At 43.3% G+C, this 24,401-nt stretch overlaps 1 protein-coding gene across 1 annotated transcript in view; it reads left to right on the forward strand.

Moving 5' to 3' along the window:
• The first annotated feature begins 574 nt into the window (after nucleotides 1–574).
• LOC132780886 (protein ENL) overlaps nucleotides 575–24,401 on the forward strand; it is a 36,192-nt gene continuing 12,365 nt past the window's right edge. Inside the window, exons 1-9 of the mRNA XM_067473608.1 lie at nucleotides 575–833; nucleotides 2,285–2,465; nucleotides 4,584–4,666; nucleotides 7,607–7,750; nucleotides 9,827–9,952; nucleotides 12,032–12,724; nucleotides 15,541–15,628; nucleotides 22,168–22,282; nucleotides 22,676–22,775. Coding sequence (XP_067329709.1) covers nucleotides 822–833; nucleotides 2,285–2,465; nucleotides 4,584–4,666; nucleotides 7,607–7,750; nucleotides 9,827–9,952; nucleotides 12,032–12,724; nucleotides 15,541–15,628; nucleotides 22,168–22,282; nucleotides 22,676–22,775 — 1,542 coding nt within the window. The 5' untranslated portion in view covers nucleotides 575–821. The remainder of the gene's footprint in view (nucleotides 834–2,284; nucleotides 2,466–4,583; nucleotides 4,667–7,606; nucleotides 7,751–9,826; nucleotides 9,953–12,031; nucleotides 12,725–15,540; nucleotides 15,629–22,167; nucleotides 22,283–22,675; nucleotides 22,776–24,401) is intronic.

A 24,401-nucleotide genomic window follows, 5' to 3' on the forward strand; every position in this document is an offset into this window, starting at 1 on the left:
CCAAACCCTTCCAGACTCAGTGTGTTCTGTTGGTCATGGAAGTCCTGTATGCCATGTTTGGTTGAATTCCATCATTGGTGGAGTTCAGAATGCTCTTTGATTGTAGGTGAACTATAAATCCCAGCAACTACAACTCCCAAATGACAAAATCAACATTACATTTTTATTTATATAGATACTATTACATTATTAAATTGTGACTATATTTTATATTATTTATTTATATTTTAATAATACTATTAATATTACTACACTATATATTTAATGTATTATTATTATTATTTTATTATATTATTATTATTATTCTAGCTTTCCTCTTCCAGTTCCAATATTCTCTGGTTGTCCTTTCCTTGCGCCTGCGCAGAGGCACCTTCTCTCCTGCGTTTCCCTGGCAACGCGGCTGAGCCCCGCCCCTCCTCGCTTCCCCCCTCCCTCACACACGCATTGGCTGGCGCACCGTTGGCCCCGCCCTGACTTCGCCTCCATTGCCCACTGAGCAGGATGGGAGGGCCTCTACGGTGCCTGGCTTCACGCTCCGATTGGCTGGGGCGCCTGCCTGCCTTCGGAGAAGGTGGGGGGAAGGGAGGAACACAGGCAATTCAGCTTCCGTTTCCGGTGTGGAGGAGGAGAAGGGAAAGGGAGTCTCTGTGTGTGTGTGTGTCTCTCTCTCTCTCTCTCTTTCTGCCTCTGGAGGAAGAGGAGGAGAGGCCATGAGGAGGGCGACTACGCGCATGCGCAGCGGCCGTGAAGCCAGGCCCGACCAGGCCTAAGCCCCGCCGCGAGGAAGACGAGGAGACGGAGGAGGAGGAGGACGGGCAGCCATGGACAACCAGGTGGGCGGGGCCGCCCACCTTCCCCCTCTCCATTGGGCAGCCAGGCCAAGCTAAGCCACGCCCCCGGCCTGCAGAGGATGGAGAGTGGATGGGTTCCCCAGGGCGCCTTTATTTCCCATTCAGGGGGCGGGGCCCCTGGGAGCCATGCCCCCTTTTTCGCGCTCAAGGAAAGGCCTGCGCCGCTATTGGACGCGGTGTTGGGCGGCCACGCCCCCTCTCCAGCCTTGGCGAGGGGCGGGGCCTGTATGAACACGCCTCTAGATTTGAATAGTGGGCGGGGCTTATAGCTGCTTGGCCCCTCTAAGCCACGCCTACTCGGGCATGGTGAACTCCTCCCCTTTCTGGAGGGAGGATTTGAATAGTGGGGCGTGGCTTGTAACCTGCTTGGGGTCCCTCCTGTAAGCCACGCCTCCAGAATGTGGATTTGTAGGCTGCTTGTCTGCCTTGACTTCGGTTTCTCATTTCTCATTTAAGCCACGCCTCCTTGGGGGAGGAGCCAGAGTGGAGATTTGAATAGTGGGCGGGACTTGTGATCTGCTGTCTTGACTTGGATCCCTTCTCTAAACCAAGTTTCTGCCCTGGATGGATGGGTGTGGAGGCCACGCCCCCTTGCCCTGTCTCAGCTAGAGAAAGTCTCTAAGCCACGCCTCCAGGCGAAAGGCCTGGCTGAACTCCTCCTCTTTCTGGACTGGGATTTGAATAGTGGGCGGGGCTTATAGGTCCCTCTAAGCCACGCCTACTCCCTGATAAGGGGCGGGCATGGTGAACTCCTCCCCTTTCTGGAGGGAGGATTTGAATAGTAGGCGTGGCTTGTAACCTGCTTGGCTGTCTTGACTTGGGTCCCTCCTGAAAGCCACGCCTCCAGAATGTGGATTTAAATAGCGGGCGGGGTTTGTAGACTGCTTGGCTGCCTTGACTTTGGTTTTTTTTAATTATTATTATTTCTCATTTAAGCCACGCCTCCTTGGGGGAGGAGCCAGAATGGAGATTTGAATAGTGGGCGGGACTTGTGGTCTGCTGTCTTGATTTGGATCCCTTCTCTAAGCCAAGTCTCTGCCCTGGATGGATGGGTGTGGAGGCCACGCCCCCTTGTCCTGTCTCAGCTAAAGTCAGGCCTCCAGGTGAAAGGCCTGGTTGAACTCCTCCTCTTTCTGGACTGGGATTTGAATAGTAGGCGGGGCTTTCTTTTTGAGGGGTGGGGTCAGAATGGAGATTTGAATAGTGGGTGGGGCTTGTAGCCTGCTTGACTATGTTGACTTGGGTCCCTCCTTTAAGCCATGCCTCTACTACTGGAGGCATGAGCAGGCCACTAGGCCACGCCTCCACCCTGGGGATTTTGAATAGTGGGCGTGGCTTATAACCTGCTTGGCTGTTTTGAAGGAGTCTCTTATCTAAGGGGGCGGGGCCTGTCTGAGCCCGTATTTGAATAGTGGGCGGGGCTTGCCTTGCAGTGCACGGTGCAGGTGAAGTTGGAGCTGGGTCACCGGGCGCAGCTGCGCAAGAAGCCGACCACGGAGGGATTCACCCACGACTGGATGGTTTTTGTCCGCGGGCCTGAACAGTTCGAGATCCAGCACTTCGTGGAGAGGGTCGTCTTCCGCCTGCACCAGAGCTTTCCCAAGCCCAAGAGGGGTGAGCCCTATACTATTAGTATTATGGTTGCTATTACTAATATTATTATAATTGGAAGGAACCTCAGGCACCATCAAAGTCCTCCCGAATTAGGCCCAGCTGGCCGTGGGTGTCATTGAGAGAATATATATTTACTATTATTATTATTATTATTATTATTCTGTGTCAGAAGCAACTTGAGAAACTGCAAGTTGCTTCTGGTGTGAGAGAATTGCCCGTTTGCAAGGACATTGCTCAGGGAACGCCCAGATGTTTTTGATGTTTTACCATTCTTGTGGGAGTCTTATGTCCTTGCATGAGGAGCTGGAGCTGACAGAGGGAGCTCATCCGAGCTGTCCCTGGATTCCTGCAGAGGTGAGAGGATCCCTCTTGTCCTTTGCTGAACTTAGCATTTGTTGGATTTTCTTGGTGGGTTTGTAGATTGTTTGTATGTTGTGTTTCCTCATCAGCTTCCCTATGCGATCAGTGGTTCCCTTGATGTATACTCCACCTCAGACATCAGAAGAGCTGCAAGACCAAGAACAAGCCACGAGAGTAAAGATGAAGATCCACCCAGAGGAAAAGTGTTCCTGCCATACATCAAGGGAACCACTGATCGCATAGGGAAGCTGATGAGGAAACACAACATACAAACAATCTACAAACCCACCAAGAAAATCCAACAAATGCTACGTTCAGCAAAGGACAAGAGGGATCCTCTCACCTCTGCAGGAGTCTACCGTGTACCATGCAGCTGTGGACAAGTCTACATAGGGACCACCAAACGCAGCATTGCCCAGACACGCATCAAGGAACATGAAAGGCACTGCAGACTACTTCAACCAGAGAAGTCAGCCATAGCAGAGCACCTGATGAACCAGCCTGGACACAGCATATTATTTGAGAACACAGAAATGCTGGACCACACCAACAACCACCATGTCAGACTACACAGAGAAGCCATTGAAATCCACAAGCATGTGGACAATTTCAACAGAAAGGAAGAGACCATGAAAATGAACAAAATCTGGCTACCAGTATTAAAAAACTCTAAAATTATAACAGCTAAACAACAGAGAGGAAAAAAACCAGGCACAGATTAACACCTCCCAGCAAGAGATTTTCCCAGGCTCAGACAGGCCTTCAAATGCTAATGAAGCTGATCAGCTAAACATTCACACCTAACTGCAGCAGGGAAGAGCTCCTTGCCCCACCCCAGCCATTCCACAGATATATAAACCCATTGTCCTAATTCCAACAGACCTCACTACCTCTGAGGATGCTTGCCATAGATGCAGGCGAAACGTCAGGAGAAATGCCTCTAGAACATGGCTCTATAGCCCGAAAAAACCCACAAGAACCTAGTGATTCCAGCCATGAAAGCCTTCGACAATATATAGAGAATATATTGTTTATTATTATTATTGTTAGTAGTAGTAGTAGTATTATATTAATTGTATATTATTATATTTATTAGTATTATATTACCCTAGAGTTGGAAGGGACCTCAGGGGCCATCCAGTCCAACCCACTGTAATACAATAAGACACCATCAAAGCCCTCCAAATTGGCTGTGGACCTCACTGAGATAATATATCATATTATGTTATAATATTATTATAATATTAATTTGTCATTACTACATTTATTATTCTTATTTTATATTATTATGTTACCATAGAGTTGGAAGGGACCTCATGGGCCATCTGGTCCAACACCTTGTAAGACAGTAAGACCTCCTGACAGTTGGCCATCCAACCATAGATTGTGATACATATTATTAAGGATAGATATAGGACAGATATATCATAGAATCCTAGTGTTGAAAGTAGAATGGAGCACCATCCATTCCAACTATTTATGCCAGGCAAGGAAAGACACCATCTAACCCCTCCCAACAGAGGGCCATCCTATGCTTAAAGAACAGTTCTTCCCATCAGGAAGTATGTGGCTTGCCCATCACTCTTGGTGCTCACTTACCCATCATTCCCTTGTTCTAGGTCATTTGCATAATGCGTACCTTCCCCTGCAATGCAATCCCTTAAGGGATCTTGAGCTTCATTATTGCTGTCCTGCTTTGCATAATCATCATCATAATCATCATCATAATGATGCCTTTCCTTCTCCTTCCTTCCTCAGTCTGCAAAGAGCCGCCCTACAAAGTGGAGGAGTCCGGCTACGCTGGATTCATTATGCCCATCGAGGTCCATTTCATCAACAAGGTAATGCCGGGGGAGTTCTATGTATTGCGTTCTCGTTGTATTTTACCTTTAGATCCACACACTAATATTTATTAATTTAAACGTTTGGTCTAGATCCATTGTTGTTTGGGTGCACAGTGCTCCCTGGTTGTAGGTGAGCTACAACTCCCCCAAATCAAGGTGAATTTTCCCCAAAGACCTCCAGTATTTTTTGCTGTTCACAGGGGCTCTCTGAGCCATTCCATCCTTGGTGGAGTTCAAAGTGCTGGAGTCCCAGTACCTCCAAAATGCCCAAGCCAATTGCCCTCAAAACCCACCAGAATTCAAATGTGGGCATATCGGGTATGCATGCCAAGTTGGGTCCAGATCCATCATTGTTTGGGTTCATAGTGCACTCTGGATGTAGGTGAACTACATCTCCTATAAATCCCTCCAAAGGTATTCATGGGGGTTCTGTGTGCCAAGTTCAGAGTGCAGTTCTTAGATTGCAGGTGAACTATACATCCCAGTCCCTACAGCTCTTATAAATCACAGTGAATTCTCCCCAAACCTCTTTAGTGTGTTCAGTTGCTGCTCACTTCCTCTGTTTGCTTTAGAATCATAGAGTTGGAAGAGACCTCATGGGCTATCCAGTCCAGCCCCCAGCCAAAAAGCTTTTCTGTGTGCCATAGATAAGAGTAGAAAAGGGTTAAAGGAGAGGCAGTGGGCGGGGTCATGCAAATTCCAAACCAATGGAGCAAGTAGGAACACTAGGAGGTTTCTTTGGTGGAGGAAACACATGAAATCTAGGATGAAATTGTTCTCGTCTGAAAGCCTTCACTTGGGTGGTGGGCAGTATGGCGTTGGTGGAAGACATTGGCAGGGCTCTTGGACATGTTCACGGTGCTCACTGTAACCTGCAATGTCATTGGAGGCAGAGCCATTGGTGGCTTCTGAGTGCTTGGAAGGTATAGCTCAGTGGTTCTCAACCTTTCTAATGCTGCGACCCCTTAATACAGTTCCTCATGTTGTGGTGACCCCCAACCATAATATTATTTTTGTTGCTACTTCACAACTACAGTTTTGCTACTGTTATTAATCATAATATAAATATCTGATATGCAAGATGTATTTTCATTCACTGGACCAAATTTGGCACAAATATGTGATATGCCCCAATTTGAATACTGGTGGGGTTGGCAGGGGATTGATGTTGTCATTTGGGAGTTGTAGTTGCTGGGGTTTATAGTTACCTACAATCAAAGAGCATTATGAACTCCAACAATGGAATTGAACCAATCTTGCCACACAGAACTCCCGTGACCAACAGAAAATACTGGAAGGGTTTGGTGGGCATTGACCTTGAGTTTTGGAGTTGTAGTTCACCTAGATCCAGAGAGCACTGTGGACTCAAACAATGATGGATCTGGACCAAACTTGCCATGAATACTCAACATGCCCAATGTGAATGAACACTGGTGGAGTTTGGGGAAAATAGACCTTGGCATTGGAGAGTTTTAGTTGCTGGGATTTATAGTGAACCTACAATAAAAGATCATTCTGATCCCTGGTTTTTGCTTATTTTGCTTATGAGTTATGTATTGTTTTTGTATTATTGCTGTTATTGTTTGTTGTTGTGTTGTGGGCTCCTTCGGGAGATGGTAGCGGGGTACAAATAAAGTGTTGCTGTTATTATTATTATTATTATTATTATCCCTACCAATGATAGAATTGGGCCAAACTTCCCACACGGAACCACTATGACCGACCGCCCCAGGGGTCACGACCCCCAGGTTGAGAACCACTGGTATAGCTGTTTGTGGAGGCAGGAGCTTGTTTGTGGAAATGGACATCCCAGCCACACACACACACACACACACACAATTTCACTTTTATTGTGTGTATTGTTAAATAATGCTATCGTAAACTGCTTTGAGTTCCTATGGGGAGATAGATGGGTGAGAAATACTACTACTACTACTACTACTAGTAGTAGTAGTAGTAGTAATTGAGTCCCTATGGAGAGAAAGGCGGGATAGAAATGATGATGACAACGACAATAATGATGACCATGTTATTGTAAACTGTCTTGAGTCCCTGTGATAGAAAGGTGGGGTATAAATGAAATTAATGATAATAATAATAGAAATAAAATACACAAAGTTCATAATAATAATGATGATGATGATGATAAATAGTTACCAATACTATTACAATCTATATATAAATAAAAATATAATGTTCGTTTGTGGTATTCACAGAACTCAAAAACCGCTGGGAAAATTGACACCAAATTTGGACACAAGACACCTAACAACCCAATGTATGTCCTTCACTCAAAAATTTTGATTTTGTCATTTGGGAGTTGTAGTTGCTGGGATTTATAGTTCACCTACAATCACAGAGCATTCTGAACCCCACCAATGATGGAGTTGATCCAAACGTGGCACGCAGAACTCCCATGACCAACAAAAATACTAGAAGGGTTTGGTGGGCAGTGTCCTTTGGTTTTGGAGTTGTAGTTCACCTACATCCAGAGATCACTGTGGACTCAAACAATGATGGATCTGGACCAAACTTGGCACAAATATTCCATATTCCCAAATATGAACACAGGTGGAGTTTGGGGGAAATAGACCTTGACATTTGGGAGTTGTAGTTACTGGGATTTATATTTCGCCTACAATCAAAGAACATACTGAACCCCACAAATGATAGAATTGGGGCTAACTTTCCACACAGAATCCCTATGACCAAAAGAAAATACTTAAGGCCATTCAGTCCAACTCCCTTCACCAAGGCAAGAAAAGGTAATCAAATACTGTTCACCCACAAGCATAAAGAAATTACATATATTAGAAGCCAACACTTTCTCATTACTTTATTTTCCAGATCACCAGAGTGGGCCACAGCAAAGCGTGGCAGGGGACAGCTAGTGATAAATAAAATTACTAATAACGGTAAATAATATTAACATTTCAGGAGGAGCCCAAGAAAGTCTGCTTCACCTACGATCTCTTCCTGAACCTGGAGGGGAATCCGCCTGTCAATCACTTGCGCTGCGAGAAGCTGACCTTCAATAACCCCACCAAGGACTTCCAGCGCAAGCTCATCAAGGCCGGAGGGGTGAGCTTGTGGATATGGGGATCCTGTTGGTCTCAAGGGATCAATCTCTCTCTCTCTCTCTCTCTCTCTCTCTCTATATATATATATATATATATATCTATACTTCTATCTATCTATATCTATACTCTTATATGGGAATCCTTTTGGGAGTTTCAAGGGGGCATATATGCTTGTGGATGCAGGGATCCTATTGGTCTCAAGGGAATCCTATCTATCTATCTATCTATCTATCTCTATATTATCTCATCTATTTATATCTATACTCTTATGTGGGAATCCTATTGGAAGACTCAAGGGGGTCATATGCTTGGGGATACAGGGATCCTATTGGTCTCTAGGAAATCCTATTTCTCTCTCTCTCTCTCTCTCTCTATATATATATATATATACAGGAATCCTATTGGGAGGCTCAAGGGGGTTTATACTTGTGGATACAAGAATCCTATTGGTCTCAAGGGAATCCTATCTATCTATCTATCTATCTATCTATCTAAGGGACCGCGGTAGCGCAGTGTATGGCCATGTTTCAGAAGCATTCTCTCCTGACGTTTTGCCCACACCTATGGCAGGCATCCTCAGAGGTTGTGAGATCTGTTGGAAACTCTCTCTCTCTATATATATCTCCCTGTGGAATAATAATGTCCAGGGTGGGAGGAAGAAAGAACTATTGTCTGTTGGAGACAAAAGTCCCTGATTGTTTTCAGACAGGAAACAATCAGGGCAAGCTGACACCTCCCAACAAAGGATTCTCCCAGGCAGGAAGCAGCCAGGCTTTTATGATGCAAGGCTAACCAAGGAGGCCAATAGCATCATAGAATCATAGAGTTGGAAGAGGCCTCATGGGCCATCCAGTCCAACCCCATTCTGCCAAGAAGCAGGAAAATTGCATTCAAAGCAGCCCCGACAGATGGCCATCCAGCCTCTGTTTAAAAGCCTCCAAAGAAGGAGCCTCCACCACACTCCGGGGCAGAGAGTTCCACTGCTGAACAGCTCTCACAGTCAGGAAGTTCTTCCTCATGTTCAGGTGGAATCTCCTTTCCTGTAGTTTGAAGCCATTGCTTCATTGCATCCTAGTCTTCAGGTCAACAGAAAGCTTGCTCCCTCCTCCGTGTGACTTCTCCTCACATACATGGCCATCATGTTTCCTCCCAGCCTTCTCTTCTTCAGGCTAAACATGCCCAGCTCTTTAAGCCGCTCCTCATAGGGCTTGTTTCTTCAGGTCCTTGATCATTTTGATTGCCCTCCTCTGCACACATTCCAGCTTGTCAACCTCTCCCTTCAAACATTCCCACTTGCCCCCAACATCCTTCCACAGGGATATATATATATATATAAACCCCACTTGTCCAGTTTCCAGCAAGCCTCACAACCTCAGAGGCAACCTGCCATAGATGTGGGTGAAACGTCAGGAGAGAATGCTGCTGGAACATGGTCAGGCAGCCTGGAAACCTCATAGCAACCCAGGCATTCTGGCCATGAAAGCCTTCCATCGACAGCTCAAGACATTGAATGTTTGCTTTGCGTATGTGAAGCTGAAATCTGCTCTGAGTCCCCCTGCGGAGATAAAGCGGAATATAAATAAAGTATATTATCAAAATATCTATATCTATACTCTTATATGGGAATTCTATTTTGAGTCTCAAGGGGGCATATAGACTTGGGGATACGGGAATCCTATTGAACTCAAGGGAATCCTGTCTGTCTGTATCTATCTATCTATCTATCTTTATATCTATACTCTTATATGGGAATTCTATCCGTAGTCTCAAGTGGGATATACACTTGTGTATATGGGAACCCTGTTGGGAGTTTCAGTAATAACAGCATTGTTATTATTAGGGCCAGGAAGTCCAAGTTCACATCTTTATATTGCCATTAAGTTCAATGCTGGCTATAAGACTACAATGGGTTGAGGAGGAGCCTATGTGTGATAGGTGTATCCTAGAACCCTAGAGGTGGAAGGGACCCCCAAAGGCCATCCAGTCTGACTCTGTTGATGCCAAGCAGGAAGGCATCCTTCAATCCTTCCTGACAGATGGCCATCCTTCCTATACTGTATCGTTTCCTCCATTCCAGGTGATGGTGATGCCTGAAGGGGCCGAAAGCGTTTCCCGGCCGAGCCCGGACTACCCCATGTTACCCACAATCCCGCTCTCCGCTTTCTCTGACCCCAAGAAGACCAAGCCCTCCCACAGTTCAAAGGTGAGTCGCAGGGGAAGGATTGAGAGACATATATTTTTACTTTCCTTAGAAAATATATCACATCTACCATATAGGATAGATAGAGATAGATAACCACATGCATATATCTATCTGATATTTATCTACTGGATGGCATATGTTCCGTATCAGAAACTAAAGCTATTGAGGTGAAACTTGCTACAATGATAGAACACATTGACCACTCTTAGACCATCAGGTTTCAGAATATTTCATTTACCTGTGGGTTTTGGGGGAATTTTCAAAGGGCACCATCCTGACAGATGGCCACCCAGCCTCTAAACCAGGGGTTCTCAAACTAAGGCCCGTGGGCCAAACCTGTTAATGTAAGATTAGTGTAATGTGAATGTTTAAATGTAATTTTGTGCAATTCCTGTGAATGTAACCTGATTGCATTAGCAGAGAGTGTATTGACTCTGAAAGGGTTAATCAATCAAGCCTCTAATGAACTGTGAAGCTGTGACCCTGAGTGTGCCTGGAACGCATAGGGAGGATCCAGAGATAAGATTTCGTTCGTCCTTGTTACTTAGGTGCTTTTGTCTTGTTTCTGTTCTTTTTGGTTGGGCGTCGATGCGAGTGTGTGCTGTATATTTGCTCTACTCAGTTAAGCTATACGTTTGCTTTTACTGAAGTCTCAAAGTGTCCATTCTTCTAAGCTTCAAAGCTTCTGTCGCACTGTGACAAAACCTGGCCCTTCGGGGGCATTTATCCGGCCTGCCGGGTGCGCTGGGCTGCCACACCCCTTGGCCTTCTCCCGGCGTTGTCAAGAGCACGGGGGATGAGGGTTGGTGGAAGGAGTGTGCTCTCTGCACTGGCCCTCTTCCCCCACACGCTTGTCAATGTCCCCTGGGTGGGCACTCCCTACACTGGTGCCAGGAGCACGCATCCAGGGCCAGTGCAGGGAGTGCATGCCCTCCACTGGCCCCTGGGCACGCACTCCATACACCATCCCTCTCCCAGCATTGGCAAATGCGAGGGGGAAGAGGGCCAACACAAGTGTCACATATCACATCTATGCCACCGGAGTGCTCCCTGCCTCGAGGAGCAGCCCAGTGGCTCTGATGCCATGGCGAAGGTGTGCCTCTCCTAGGGGCTGTGCCAGGACTCCTCTACAGAACAGCAAAGAGGCTTCTCTCAGCAGCTGTGCCTGCAGGCAGTGGGAGAGAGCCCTGTGGTTTTGATGACAGAGCTGAAGCGATTGAAGGTACTGCAAATCCCATAATCTGTTGTAGATCCTATCTCAAACCCCTCCAGTATGTTCTCTTGGTCATGGGACTTCTGTATGCCAAGTTTGGTTCAGTTGCATTTTTGGAAGAGGTCAGAATTCTCTTTGATGGCTGGTGAACTATAAATCCTCAGAACTGCCATTCCCAAATGTCAGGGTCTTTTTTCCCCAAACCTATATCGTTCCCAAAATTTGCAAAGAACTCATTGACACAATGAGCTGAAACTATTTCAGGTCCCATCTATACTGCCATACAATGCAACTTGAAGCTCCACTAGTGTAGGCTCACACAACGTAGGCCAGTGTATTATTATTATTATTATTATTATTATTATTATTATTATTAACTTTATTTGTACCCCGCTAGCATCTCCCGAAGGACTCGATGCGGCTTACAAAGGCCAAGGCCTCAAAACACAGCATAAACAATACACAACTTAAAGCAAATCAAAACAATTAAAGCAATATCAAAATAACAATACAATAAGAACAATACACCAAACACAATAAAAACTGGGGCCAGGCCAAAGTAATGGGTACAGATTAAAAGGCTCACACAATGCAGCTCAATGCAGTTAAACTGCATTATATGAGTTTAACTGCATTATATGAGTTTAACCTGTCATCTTAGCCTTTGGTGCTTTGTTTCCGCATTATATAAGTAACCACCTGTCATCTTAGCCTTTGGTGCCTTGTTTCTGCGTTATATAAGTAACCACCTGTCATCTTAGCCTTTGGTGCCTTGTTTATGCCGAAATGATTTGCTTTCCCTTCCTGTTTGTGGCTTCTTCTTCTTCTCATGATTGTCTTGATCTCTCTTATCTCTTTTTGCACAGAAGGCAAACCGAGATGGGAGCAGTGGCGGTGGGAAGGCCTCGAAGCCGCACAAAGTGATGCGGGAGCACCGTGAGCGGCCCCGGAAGGACCTGGAAGGCAAGGGCGGCTCCTCTTCCTCTTCCTCCCGGGATGCGGAGGCTGGGAAGCCCCCCAAGGACCCCTCTTCCTCTTCCCGGAAGCCGGGCGAGGGCAAACCCCCCACCAAGGAGGAGCGTCCCCCCCTCCTTCCAAAGGTGGCCTTCAAGGAGCCCAAGCTGGCCCCCAAGGCTGAGGCTGCCTCCCCCAAAGGGGGCGGGGCTTCCGCATCAGGGGGCGGGGTGAGCAACAGCAACAACAGCACCGCCCCGGAAGCCAAGCCCCCTGGGAAGCGGCCCCCGGCAGCAGGGGAGTCCCCCAAGCCCAGTGCCAAGAAGCCCAAGAAGAGTAGCAGCAACAGCGGTGGCAGCAGCTCCAGCTTCAGCAAGGGGCCCAAGGGTGCCCCACCCACATCCTCCACGCCTTCCCCAAGGGGGGGTGCCCCCTTCGCTGAGAAGAAGCCCCCCAAGGAGAGGCTGCCCCCCAAGGTCGAGAAGGCCAAGGCTGAAGGAGAGGTCAAGGCGGCTGCCCCCACCAAGAAGGGCCCCGAAGCCACATCCATGGCCGCTGAGGAGGAGTCCCACTCCGAAGAGGAGGAGCCCTCCCTCAAGTCAGAGGTAAGGGACCCTCCCCTTGGAAATGACAAACCACCTTCAAGCCTCTTGTTTTATTGAGCTCTTTACTTGAGTTGAGTTGGGTTCTTGCTTAACCTCTGTATGTTGTTTTATTTATTTCTTTATTTATTATTTGCAACATTGCTATCCCACCTTCTCTCACCCTGAAAGGGACTCAGAGCAGCTTACAAGTGCACATATGTACATACAATATATTATATTATTAGCATAGCACAATATTAGCATTATATATTACTATCTTGTACTTATACAACTATACTGCAACTTTATTAGTAATATTACATGTAATATAAAATATATAATTATTATATTGTATTATTAGTATTCTATTGCATTACAATATGATCAATATTATATGTACATACAATATATGTTATTAGCATAGCACAATATTAGTATTATATATTATTGTATTGTACTATACCATTATACTGCAACATTCTTAGTAATATTACATATAATATATAATGTATTGTATTACTATTAGTATTATATTATATTACAATATTATGATCAATATTATATGTACACATAATATAATTATTAGCATACTACAGTATTAGCATTATATATTACTCTACTGTACTATACCACTATACCGCAATATTATTAGTAATATTACATGTAATATAAAATGTATAATTATTATAATATTATATTGTATTATTAGTATTCTATTGCATTACAGTATGATCAATATTATATGTACATACAATATATGTTATTAGCATAGCACAATATTAGTATTGTATATTATTGTATTGTACTATACCATTATACTGCAATATTATTAGTAATATTACATATAATATATAATGTATTGTATTATTATTAGTATTATATTGTATTACAATATTATGATCAATATTATATGTACATGTAATATAATTATTAGCATACTACAGTATTAGCATTATATATTACTCTGTTGTACTATACCACTATACCGCAATATTATTAGTAATATTACATGTAATATATAATGTATTGCATTATTAGTATATTGTATTACAATATTATGATCAATATTATATGTACATATAATACAATTATTATCATACTACAGTATTAGCATTATATATTACTTTATTGTACTATACCACTATACCGCAATATTATTAGTAATATTACATGTAATATATAATATACAATTATTATATTGTATTGTATTTCAATATTATTAGTATGTAATATGTAAATTGTGTGTCTTTGATTTTATAAATGCTGGTGTATTTTATGTGTTTTGCATGGCACCATCGTGTGCTGCTCTGTAAGCCGCCCGAGTCCCTGTTGGGAGTTTTGGAAAATGCAAATCTCCATCACCATTTGGGAAATGGTTTTTGGAAAACCACTGGTCAAAGAAAGGCACAACCTTGTTAGAAGTCACAACCTTTTCAAAAATGATGTTCACCAGCATTCATGCAAGGCAACTTGGTCTCTCAGCTGTTAAACCAGTGTTTCTCAACCTGGGGGTCGGGACCCCTGGGGGAGTAGTGAGGAGGTTTCAGAGGGGTCACCAGAGACCATCGGAAAACACATATTTCTGATGATCTTAGGAACCCCTTAGGCAGAGAAGGCTCTCCACCTGTCCTTCTCTTCCTTTTTGGAAACAGATTGGAGCGAATCCTCCCACCAAAAGCCCTCCTCCTGCTGCAATTGGCTGGCCTCTCAGCCAAGGGGAGGGCTATTTCTGAGACCCCAAGCAGTGAGGGGAGAGCAGGCGTGCTTGGTGCATGGCAGCATGGTGCAGCGCGAGGGGGAGCGGGCAAGGCTGGAGGGAGGCTCATGCCAACGAGTCTCTTCAAGGCATAGGGGTTCTGTGTGGGAAGTTTGGCCCAATTCTATCATTGGTGGGGTTCCGAATGCTCTTTGATTGTAGGTGAACTATAAATCGCAGCAACTACAATTCCCAAATGTCAAGGTCTATTTTCCCCCAAACTCCACCAGCGTTCACATTTGCGCATATTGAGTATTCATGCCAAGTTTGGTCCACATTCATCACTGCTTGAGTCCACAGAGCTCTCTGGATGGAGGTGAACTACAACTCCAAAACTCAAGGTCAATGCTCCTCAAACCCTTTCAGTATTTTCTGCAGATCATGGGAGTTCTGTGTGCCAAGTTTGGTTCGATTCCATCATTGGTGGAGTTCAGAGTGCTCTTTGATTGTAGGTGAATAATAAATACCAGCAACTACAACTCCCAAATGATTCATAACAGTAGCAAAATGACAGTTAGAATCATAGAATCAAAGAGTTGGAAGAGACCTCATGGGCCATCCAGTCCAACCCCATTCTGCCAAGAAGCAGGAATATTGCATTCAAATCACCCCTGACAGATGGCCATCCAGCCTCTGTTTAAAAGCTTCCAAAGAAGGAGCCTCCACCACACTCCGGGGCAGAGAGTTCCACTGCTGAACGGCTCTCACAGTCAGGAAGTTCTTCCTCATGTTTAGATGGAATCTCCTCTCTTGTAGTTTGAAGCCAGTTATGAAATAGCAACGAAAATAATGTTATGGTTGGGGGTCACCACAACATGAGAAACTGTATTCAGGGTTCACGGCATTAGGAAGGTTGAGAAACACTGTGTTAAATGATGTAGGTAGGTATGTCTTTGAACAGCCAGGAACAAAGACATGCCAATGCCCAAAAACATATATATTCAGCAGTCTCAGAAGTGTTCTTAGAAGTTGCCCAAAAACGTCTACTCTCCCTTAAAGTATATTTGCCTTGAAGTGTGGATTAATGTTTCCCTTCCTTTCTTTTCTTTCTTTCCTTTCTTTCCTTCCTTCCGCCTGCAAGTCGGCTCCTTCCAGCCCTTCCAACTCCAGCTCCAGTTCTGACTCCAGCTCTGACTCTGATTTTGAACCTTCGCAGAACCACAGCCAAGGTGCGTTCACCTTGAGATAAACTTAATATCATATAGTAATATATTATATAATCATCATTATATAATAATACAAAATATACAATAGTATAATATTAATATTATAATAATGATGATAATGTCAATAGTAGTAGTAGTAATATATAATTATAATAATAGTATAATACTATATAGTAATATTTTTATATATTGTGTCTGAAGCAAATTGACAGTTGTAATTTATTTAAAACCACAAAGTTGAAAACTTGGCATTGTACTAAATGTCCTTTGTCCAGAAAATGGGCCACTTGGAGTGCCTCTGGTGTCACTGAGAGAAGGTCCTCCATTGTGCATGTATTATTGTTGTTGTTATTCCCAGAATAAGGAAAACTCGTAGCAATATGTCCTCAAATGCACTTTAATATTGATTTAGGATTGTCTGCATGCCCTCATCTTTCCTTAAAAACCCAATCCTAGTTTACCCTACCTTGTTCATGCCCAGCATTTTAATTTTTAATTATTACATTTGGCCCGGCCATAGGTTTTTAAATGGTGAATGTTATTGTTATTGTTTATTGTTTATTGCACCTCTGAGGATGCTTGTCATAGATGCAGGCGAAATGTCAATGCCTCTAGAACATGGCCATATAGCCCAAAAAAAACCCACAAGAACCTTGTGTATTTTTTGTTTTTAAGTTTCATTTTAACTGTTCTGTATTGATTATTTGTTATTGTTTTTGTTTATTGATGTGCTGTGGGCTTGGCCTCATGTAAGCCGCACCGAGTCCCTTGGGAAGATAGTAGCGGGGTACAAATAAAGTTTTTTTAAAATTATTATTATTATTATTATTATTATTATTATTATAAAACATCTCTTAAGTCTGTGACATAAGCAATAAATAATATATTTTAATAATATCGTATTATTATTATTATTATTATTATTACTCTTATAAAAAACCTCAGAGTCTGTGACATAAGCCAGTATATTATACTATACCTCTGACTCTGCGACGTAAGCAATAAGTCCTATATTTTAATAATATTGTATTATTTATTTATTTATTTATCCTATCAGAAGTGAACTGAGAGTACAGTTGTAGTGTATTTAAAAAACACAAAGTTTACTTGGCATGATGCTAACTGTCGTTTGACCAGAAGCTGGCCACTTGGAGTGCCTCTGGTGTGGCTGTGAAGAGGTCCTCCCTTGTGTATGGGGCAGGGCTCAGGCTGCATTGCAGTCAGTGGTCTGTGGTTTGCTCTTCCCCACACTCGCATGTCATGGACTCCACTTTGTAGCCCCATTTCTTAAGGTTGTCTCTGCATCTGGTGGTGCCAGAGCGCAGCCTGTTTAGCACCTTCCAATTTGACCTGCCTTCTGTGTGCCCAGGAAGGAGTGTCTCATCTGGTCTCAGCCGCTGATTGAGGTTCCTGGCTTTAGCCTGCCACTTTTGGACTCTAGCTTGCTGAGGTGTTCCTGCAAGTATCTCTGTAGATCACAGGAAGCTATTTCTTGATTTAAGGCAATTTATCTAAACAGAGGATAGGCTGGAGATGTCATTGCCTTGGTCCTTTTACTACTGGCCACTACTTCCTGGTGGATGTCAGGTGGTGCAATACCGGCTAGACAGTATAATTTCTCCAGTGGTGTGGGGCATAGACAACCTGTGATAATGCGGCATGTCTCATTAAGAGCCACATCCACTGTTTTAGTGTGGTGAGATGTGTTCCACTCTGGGCACGTGTACTCAGCAGCGGAGTAGCACAGCGCAAGGGCAGATGTCTTCACTGTGTCTGGTTGTGATCCCCAGGTTGTGCCAGTCAGCTTTTGTAATATATTGTTTCTAGCACCCACTTTTTGGTTGATATTCAAGCAGTGGTTTTTTGTCAGAGCATGGTCCAAGGTGATTCCCAGGTGTTTAGGTGTGCTGCAGTGCTCCAGTGGGATTCTTTCCCAGATCATCCTCAGAGTTTGAGGTGCTTGTCTCAAGCACACGTCTGTCTTTTAGATAGATTAGGAATCCATCTAAATCTAAGGTAAAAAGCACACGTCTGTGTTTTAGATGGATTAGGAATCAGCTGGTTTTCCCTGTAAGAGGCAGTAAGAGCACCTAACGTTTTGGAGAGCTTATGTTCTACCTTTTCAAAGCTCCCTGCTTGAGCGGTAATGGCACGATCGTCAGCATAGATGAAACTCTCTGTCCCTTCTGGCAATGGCTGGTCAATTGTGTAAATGTTAAGCATCAATGCAGTAAGCACACTCCCCTGAGGCAGGCCGTTTTTCTGTCTCTGCTTCTCTGGCCCTGGAATTCAATATAGTTGTTGCACTCCAGGTCAGGAAAAAGCCCTCTGACTTTAAAACACACCACACGAAGAGTGCGAAACAAATCTTCTTTTATTGAAGCTTAATAAACAGCCAGAAGAAATAAATGCTTGTAAGAAAATAAGAAAGTTCCAAAAAGTAATAAGTCCATAAAAGGTAGTAACACAAAGCAATGTCCACACCAGATATAAAAACAATCCAAGACAGTATTAATCCAGAGAGGAATCAACAAGATGCAAAGACAATCCAAAAGGCTAAAAAACTCCACAGGAACAAGACCCCATGAACAGGATTTCCATGGCACATGACATTGATTTCCAAACGATGCCTGATCTAACAGGTTTCCCCTTGAGGCAAACCTTATATCCCAAAACTCAGAAATAGGTTTGCTTCCCCCCACATTTACCCCTTATCAGACGAAGTCTTTCAGAGCGATATAAACACTGAGTTTGCTGTCGATCCTGGCTAATCTCCAGCCGCCTATTCTTCAGCTCCCTATCTGGCTGCTCATTAAAATTCCCATGTGTTAGATTGTTTTCCAAACCCAAATCTTGAGACCTCACAGAGAGAGGGAGTGAACCATCATTGCTAGGCCCAGCAGGAATATTCTCACGAGAAACTGCCCTTTGCACTGGGGCCTCTGTGTCATTGTCTGCCTGAAAATCATTGACCAAACCATCTCCATCTTGTACCTCAGCCTCAGCACCATCATTTCTCTCATCATTTCCCACATCAGGATCCCTAAACACAAACACAGGCTGATTCCTAACAATAGTAATATTAATAGTAGTAATAATTAAAGTAAACAGTATAATATAATAATATACAATAATAATAGTGTAGTAATATATTGTAATAATTATAATAATGTTGCTTATTCGTTTTATTGATTAGCCCATTGGCCGTATCAAAAACATTTGACAAACACATATGCATACAATACAACATAAGTTAAAATCAACAAGCTGTTAAAAATGTTCCAATCCAGATCAAATATCTGCATCACCTCTACAGTTTACCCCAATCGACTTTAAATAGTCAGTTCTTAGCTGTGTTGCTTTAAATAGGAAAAGGGCCGTTCTGTATGTTACTTTAGCATTCTGGCTGGCCAATAAAAATGTAGTTTTAATATACAGATCACAATGTGTGTTTTTTTTATAATGTATGACCCGAAGTATTGGTTTCTCTCTTTCTTGTACAAGTTACAATAATAATATTAGTAATAGTAATAATAATATAGTAGTAGTAGGATGTAATATAATAATATTATAATTAATAGTATAATAATATATAATAATATAATAATGTAATGCAATAATATATAATAATCTATATAAATAAAAATGTAAATGTCCTTTTGTGAATGACCTCAAATATCCCAAAATACTTCACCAAATGCTTTAAAATTTGGACAAAATGTAGCATTCGAACAGGTGAATGTTTTTATGTATTTGCATACCTACTATTATAGAGATGTCACACCTGTGACAGGTAAAAACATGCTTATTTATTTATTTACAGCTTTTATATTCCGCCCTTCTCACCCCACAGGGGACTCAGGGTGGATTACAGTGTACACATATATGGCAAACATTCAATGCCAATTTTGACATACCAACATATACAGACCTACACAGAGGCTATTTAACTTTTTCTGGCCGCCAGGGGAGCTGTCGCTTTCATCGTCCATCTGGGACGCTGATGAAGCACTTCCACATTCCCACATGCTTCCCCACTGGAATGCTTTGCTGGAGTCTTCTTTATGGCCTCATAAATCAATTAATTTACCCTCCCCACACTTTAAGGTGTTACCTAATTTTCCTACTTGACAGATGCAACTGTCTTTCGGGTTGCAAAGGTCGACAACAGGCTACACACAATTGGTTGGAAACCCACTCCAACCCGGGCTGGCTTCGAACTCGTGACCTTTTGGTCAGAGTGATCTTAATGCAGCTGACACTCAGCCAGCTGCGCCACAATCCCGGTGCTTGGCATCACATACAGTGCCATCTGCTGAATGTCCAAGCAACACAAAGGAAAGGGCTGGAGCCGCCATTATGGATCCATGGCCTGGTCGCCCCCCAATGAGCCTGTCTGCCTGCCTCTCTCCGGAGCAGAACCAGCAAAACCGGGAGAAGAAGATCTGGAAAAGGGTGGTGGGGCAGGTAGGGAAATCCAGACCGGAGAGAGGGGCAGGTCACAGGGAGGGAGGGGACAGGCCCAGCCCAAGCCCCAGACCCCATAGCCCCACGCCCTGCCCAGCCTTGCCTGACATCACCTCTTGCCCGTGCCTCCAAGAAATCTGGAAGCTCAGAAGGAAGGAAGGATTTAATGGTAGGAAGGTAGAGATAGAGAGGAGGGAAGGAAAGGAAAGGGTTTCCTCAAAACACACTGATCATTATTATATAGACCAGTAACATTGCTGTTATTGTTGTTGTTTTTGTTGTTCTACACACCATTATTATTATGATGATGATGATGATTATTATTATATAGATTATATTGGCCACTATTATTATTATTTACCCCATTATTTATTATTATTATTATTATTATTATTATTATTTCTTCACAGGGAATAGAATAACAAAAATATTGTGTACCCACAAGCATTACGACATTACAGATATTAGAAACCAGCTCTTTCTCTTTTCTTTCTTTTCCATTTAACCAGATTGGGACACAGCAACTCGTGGCCGGGGACACCTAGTTACAACTATAGTAATACAATCATCCAAATATAATTTTTGAATTGCCTTCGGGTTGGAGAAACGCCGGAAAGAAATGCCATAAATAAATAAATAAATAAAACATCTATAAAATCACTAATTAAACCATAGTTCAAATGCCAGCTTGGAATGCTATGAAACCATGGGACCAAATAAACATTATATTATACTATTATACACACACACACTCTCTCTCTCTACATATATATATATATATACTAGCTGTCCCCTGCCACGCATTGCTGTGGCCCAGTCTGGTGATCTGGAAAATAATGAGAAAGTGTTGGTTTCTAATATATGTAATTCCTTTCTGCTTGTGAGTAAACAGTATTTCTTGCTGTTTCTTTGTCAGTGTTGATGTGGAGAGTGTCTGGTTTGTCTACTCTGGAATATGCAACGTATCATAGTCCTTCTTTAAGAGTCTCTTTCAAATCTATGATACTATATCTGTGTGTGTGTGTGAGAATCATATCTATCTATCTATCTATATTTATGACTGGCTGGCTCTTTGTCAGGAGAGTTCTGATTACATTTTCTTGCTCTGGTGAAGAGAGTTGGACTGGATGGCCTTAAGTATTTTCTGTTGGTCATGGGGGTTCTGTGTGGGAAGTTTGCCCCATTTCTGTCGTTTGTGGGTTTCAGAATGCTCTTTAATTGTAGTGAACTATAAATCCCAGTAACTACAAATCCCAAATGTCAAGGTCTATTTCCTCCAAACTCCATCTGTGTTCATATTTAGGCATATGGAATATTTGTGCCAAGTTTGGTCCAGATCCATCATTGTTTGAGTCCACAGTGCTCTCTGGATGTAGGTGAACTACAACTCCCAAACTCAAGGTCAATGCCCACCAAACCCTTCCACTGTGTTCTGTTGGTCATGGAAGTCCTGTATGCCATGTTTGGTTGAATTCCATCATTGGTGGAGTTCAGAATGCTCTTTGATTGTAGGTAAACTATACATCCCAGCAACCACAACTCCCAAATATCAAGGTCTATTTCCCTTAAACTCCACCTGTGTTCATATTTGGGCATATGGAATATTTGTGCCAAGTTTGGTCCAGATCCATCATTGTTTGAGTCCACAGTATTCTCTGGATGTGGGTGAACTATAATTCCCAAACTCAAGGTCAATGTCCACCAAACCTTTCCAGTTTTTTCTGTTGGTCATGGGAGCCCTGTGTGCTAGGTTTGGCCCAATTCCATCATTGGTGGAGTTCAGAATGCTCTTTGATTGTAGGTAAACTATAAATCCCAGCAATGACAATTCCCAAATGACAAAATGAGTGGAGGACATAAATTGGACTGTGAGGTGTCTTGTGTCCAAATTTGGTGTCAATTCCCCCAGTGGTTTTTGAGTTCTGATGGTAGCACGAACTAACATTACATTTTCATTTATATAGATATATAAGTAATAATAAATATAGTAGTATAATAATATACATTTAATAGTATAATATAGTAATAATAGTATAATACAATAATATCTAATACTCTTGACGGCTTGCTTGCAGGGCCATTGCGCTCCATGGTGGAGGACCTGCAGTCGGAGGAGTCGGATGAGGACGACAGCTCTTCTGGTGCAGAGGAGGCCGCCCCCAAGGCCACCCCTGTTGGGCGGGATGCCAGGTGAGGAGGCCCCACCTCCTGGACACACCCAAAAGAATGAATGAAGGGGTGGATCAATGAATGGATAAGAGGCCACGCCTCCTTGACACACCCAGAGACACCACAAAGGAAGGAAGGAATTGTGGGATCCTCAGAGTTGGATCTATATCATACTATAGATAGATGTCAGATATAGATACCCATTCTAATACATGAAGACACCATCCGATCCCTCCCAACAGAGGGCCGTCCATGGCATAGATAGATGTGTATGTGTGTGTGTATACACACACACACTTTTCCCACATTTTTATGATAGAACCAATTAAGAAATGATATTAATAACCCAGGAACAAAACTCGTATTGCATAGTGTTATATTAAATTATATGACTCCCCCCTTGCTTCCTTGCAGGCTCAGCCCCAGCGACAGCGACAGCGACAACAGCATGGACTCCTGCCTCCCCAGCCGAGAGGCCCCTCCCAGCCAGAAGCCGCCCCCCTCCCACAACAAGGTGGCCCTCCTAGGGATCCTTCTTTGGATCTGTCCCTCTCTCTATCTGTCTGTCCATCCATCTATCTGTCTGTCTATCCCTTTATTTATGTACCTATCCTTCTATGTATGTATCCTTCTATCCCTGTACCTATCTGTTTATCTATCCCTGTCTGTCTATCTATCTATCTATCTATCTATCTATCCAGCCATCTATCCATCCCGCTATCTGTCTATCCCACTTTTTGTCGATCTGCTATTTATCTATCTATTTATCTATCCTTTTATCTATCCCTCTATGTATCTGTCCTTCCAACTGTGTATCCCTGTATCTGTCTGTCTGTCTATCCGTCTATCTCTGTATCTTTACTTTATGGGTTGTGCACTTTACTTTATGGGTTGTGCAATGAATTTTTTCCTCATTTCTGGAGCCTCCTCCTTATAAGTTACTCTGCCCTATCTCCCAGTGTTTTTAATATTTTCTATAATTTTATCCATGCATCTGGCCCTGCCTAGTGAAATGTCCTGTGTTTTGATTGCTTGATTTTATATTGTTGTGTTGTTTATTTTGATTTTGCATTTTATGTATTTTGCTATACATGTTTGTATTGTATTGATGGGCATGGCCTCATGTAAACTGCACCGAGTCCCCCTGGGGGAGATGGAGCGGGGTATAAATAAAGGATTATTATTATTATTATTATTATTATTATTATTATTATTATTATTATTAGTCTGTCTGTCTGTCCCTCTATTTATCTGTCCATCCATCCATCCATCCATCTACCTACCTACCTACTTAATCTATCTATCCTTTTATCTATCTGTCTGTCCATCCATCCATCTATCTATCCCTCTGTCTTTCTATCTATCCATCCATCCCTCTCTCTAGCCATCAATCAGTCTGTCTGTCTGTCTGCTTTGAATCCAATTTTCCTGCTTCTTGCCAGGGGGTTGGACTGGATGGCTCATGAGGTCTCTTCCAACTCTATGATTCTATCCTTCTATCTATTCCTCTATGCCAGCGTTTCTCACCCTGGGGGTCGGGACCCCTAGGGGGGGTCGAGAGTGGGTGTCAAAGGGGTCCCCAAAGATCATCAGAAAACACAGTATTTTCTGTTGGTCATGGGAGTTCTGTATGGGAAGTTTGGCCCAATTCTCTCTGTGATGGAGTTCGGAAAGCTCTTTGTTTGTAGGGGAACTATAAATCCCAGCAACTACAACTCCCAAATATCATGTTCTATTTTCTCCAAACTCCACCAGTGTTCACATTTCAGCATATCAGGTATTTGCGCCAAGTTTGGTCCAGATCCATCATTGTTTGAGTCCACAGTGCTCTCTGGATGTAGGTGAACTACAACTGCCAAACTCAAGGTCAAGGCCCACCAAACCCTACCAGTATTTTCTGTTGGTCATGGGAGTTCTGCCGGTTCAGTTCCGAGCACAATTCAAGGTGCTGGTTTTGACCTACAAAACCCTTTACGGTTCCGGTCCAGTGTATCTGTCCGAACGTATCTCCCTCTACGTCCCACCCCGGAGTCTGAGATCATCTGGGGAGGCCCTGCTCTCGACCCCACCGCTATCACAAGTGAGGTTGGTGGGGACGAGGAGCAGGGCCTTCTCGGTGGTGGCCCCTCACCTGTGGAAC

This window comes from Anolis sagrei, chromosome X (genome assembly GCF_037176765.1).
Source record: "Anolis sagrei isolate rAnoSag1 chromosome X, rAnoSag1.mat, whole genome shotgun sequence".
Classification (NCBI taxonomy): Eukaryota; Metazoa; Chordata; class Lepidosauria; order Squamata; family Dactyloidae; genus Anolis; species Anolis sagrei.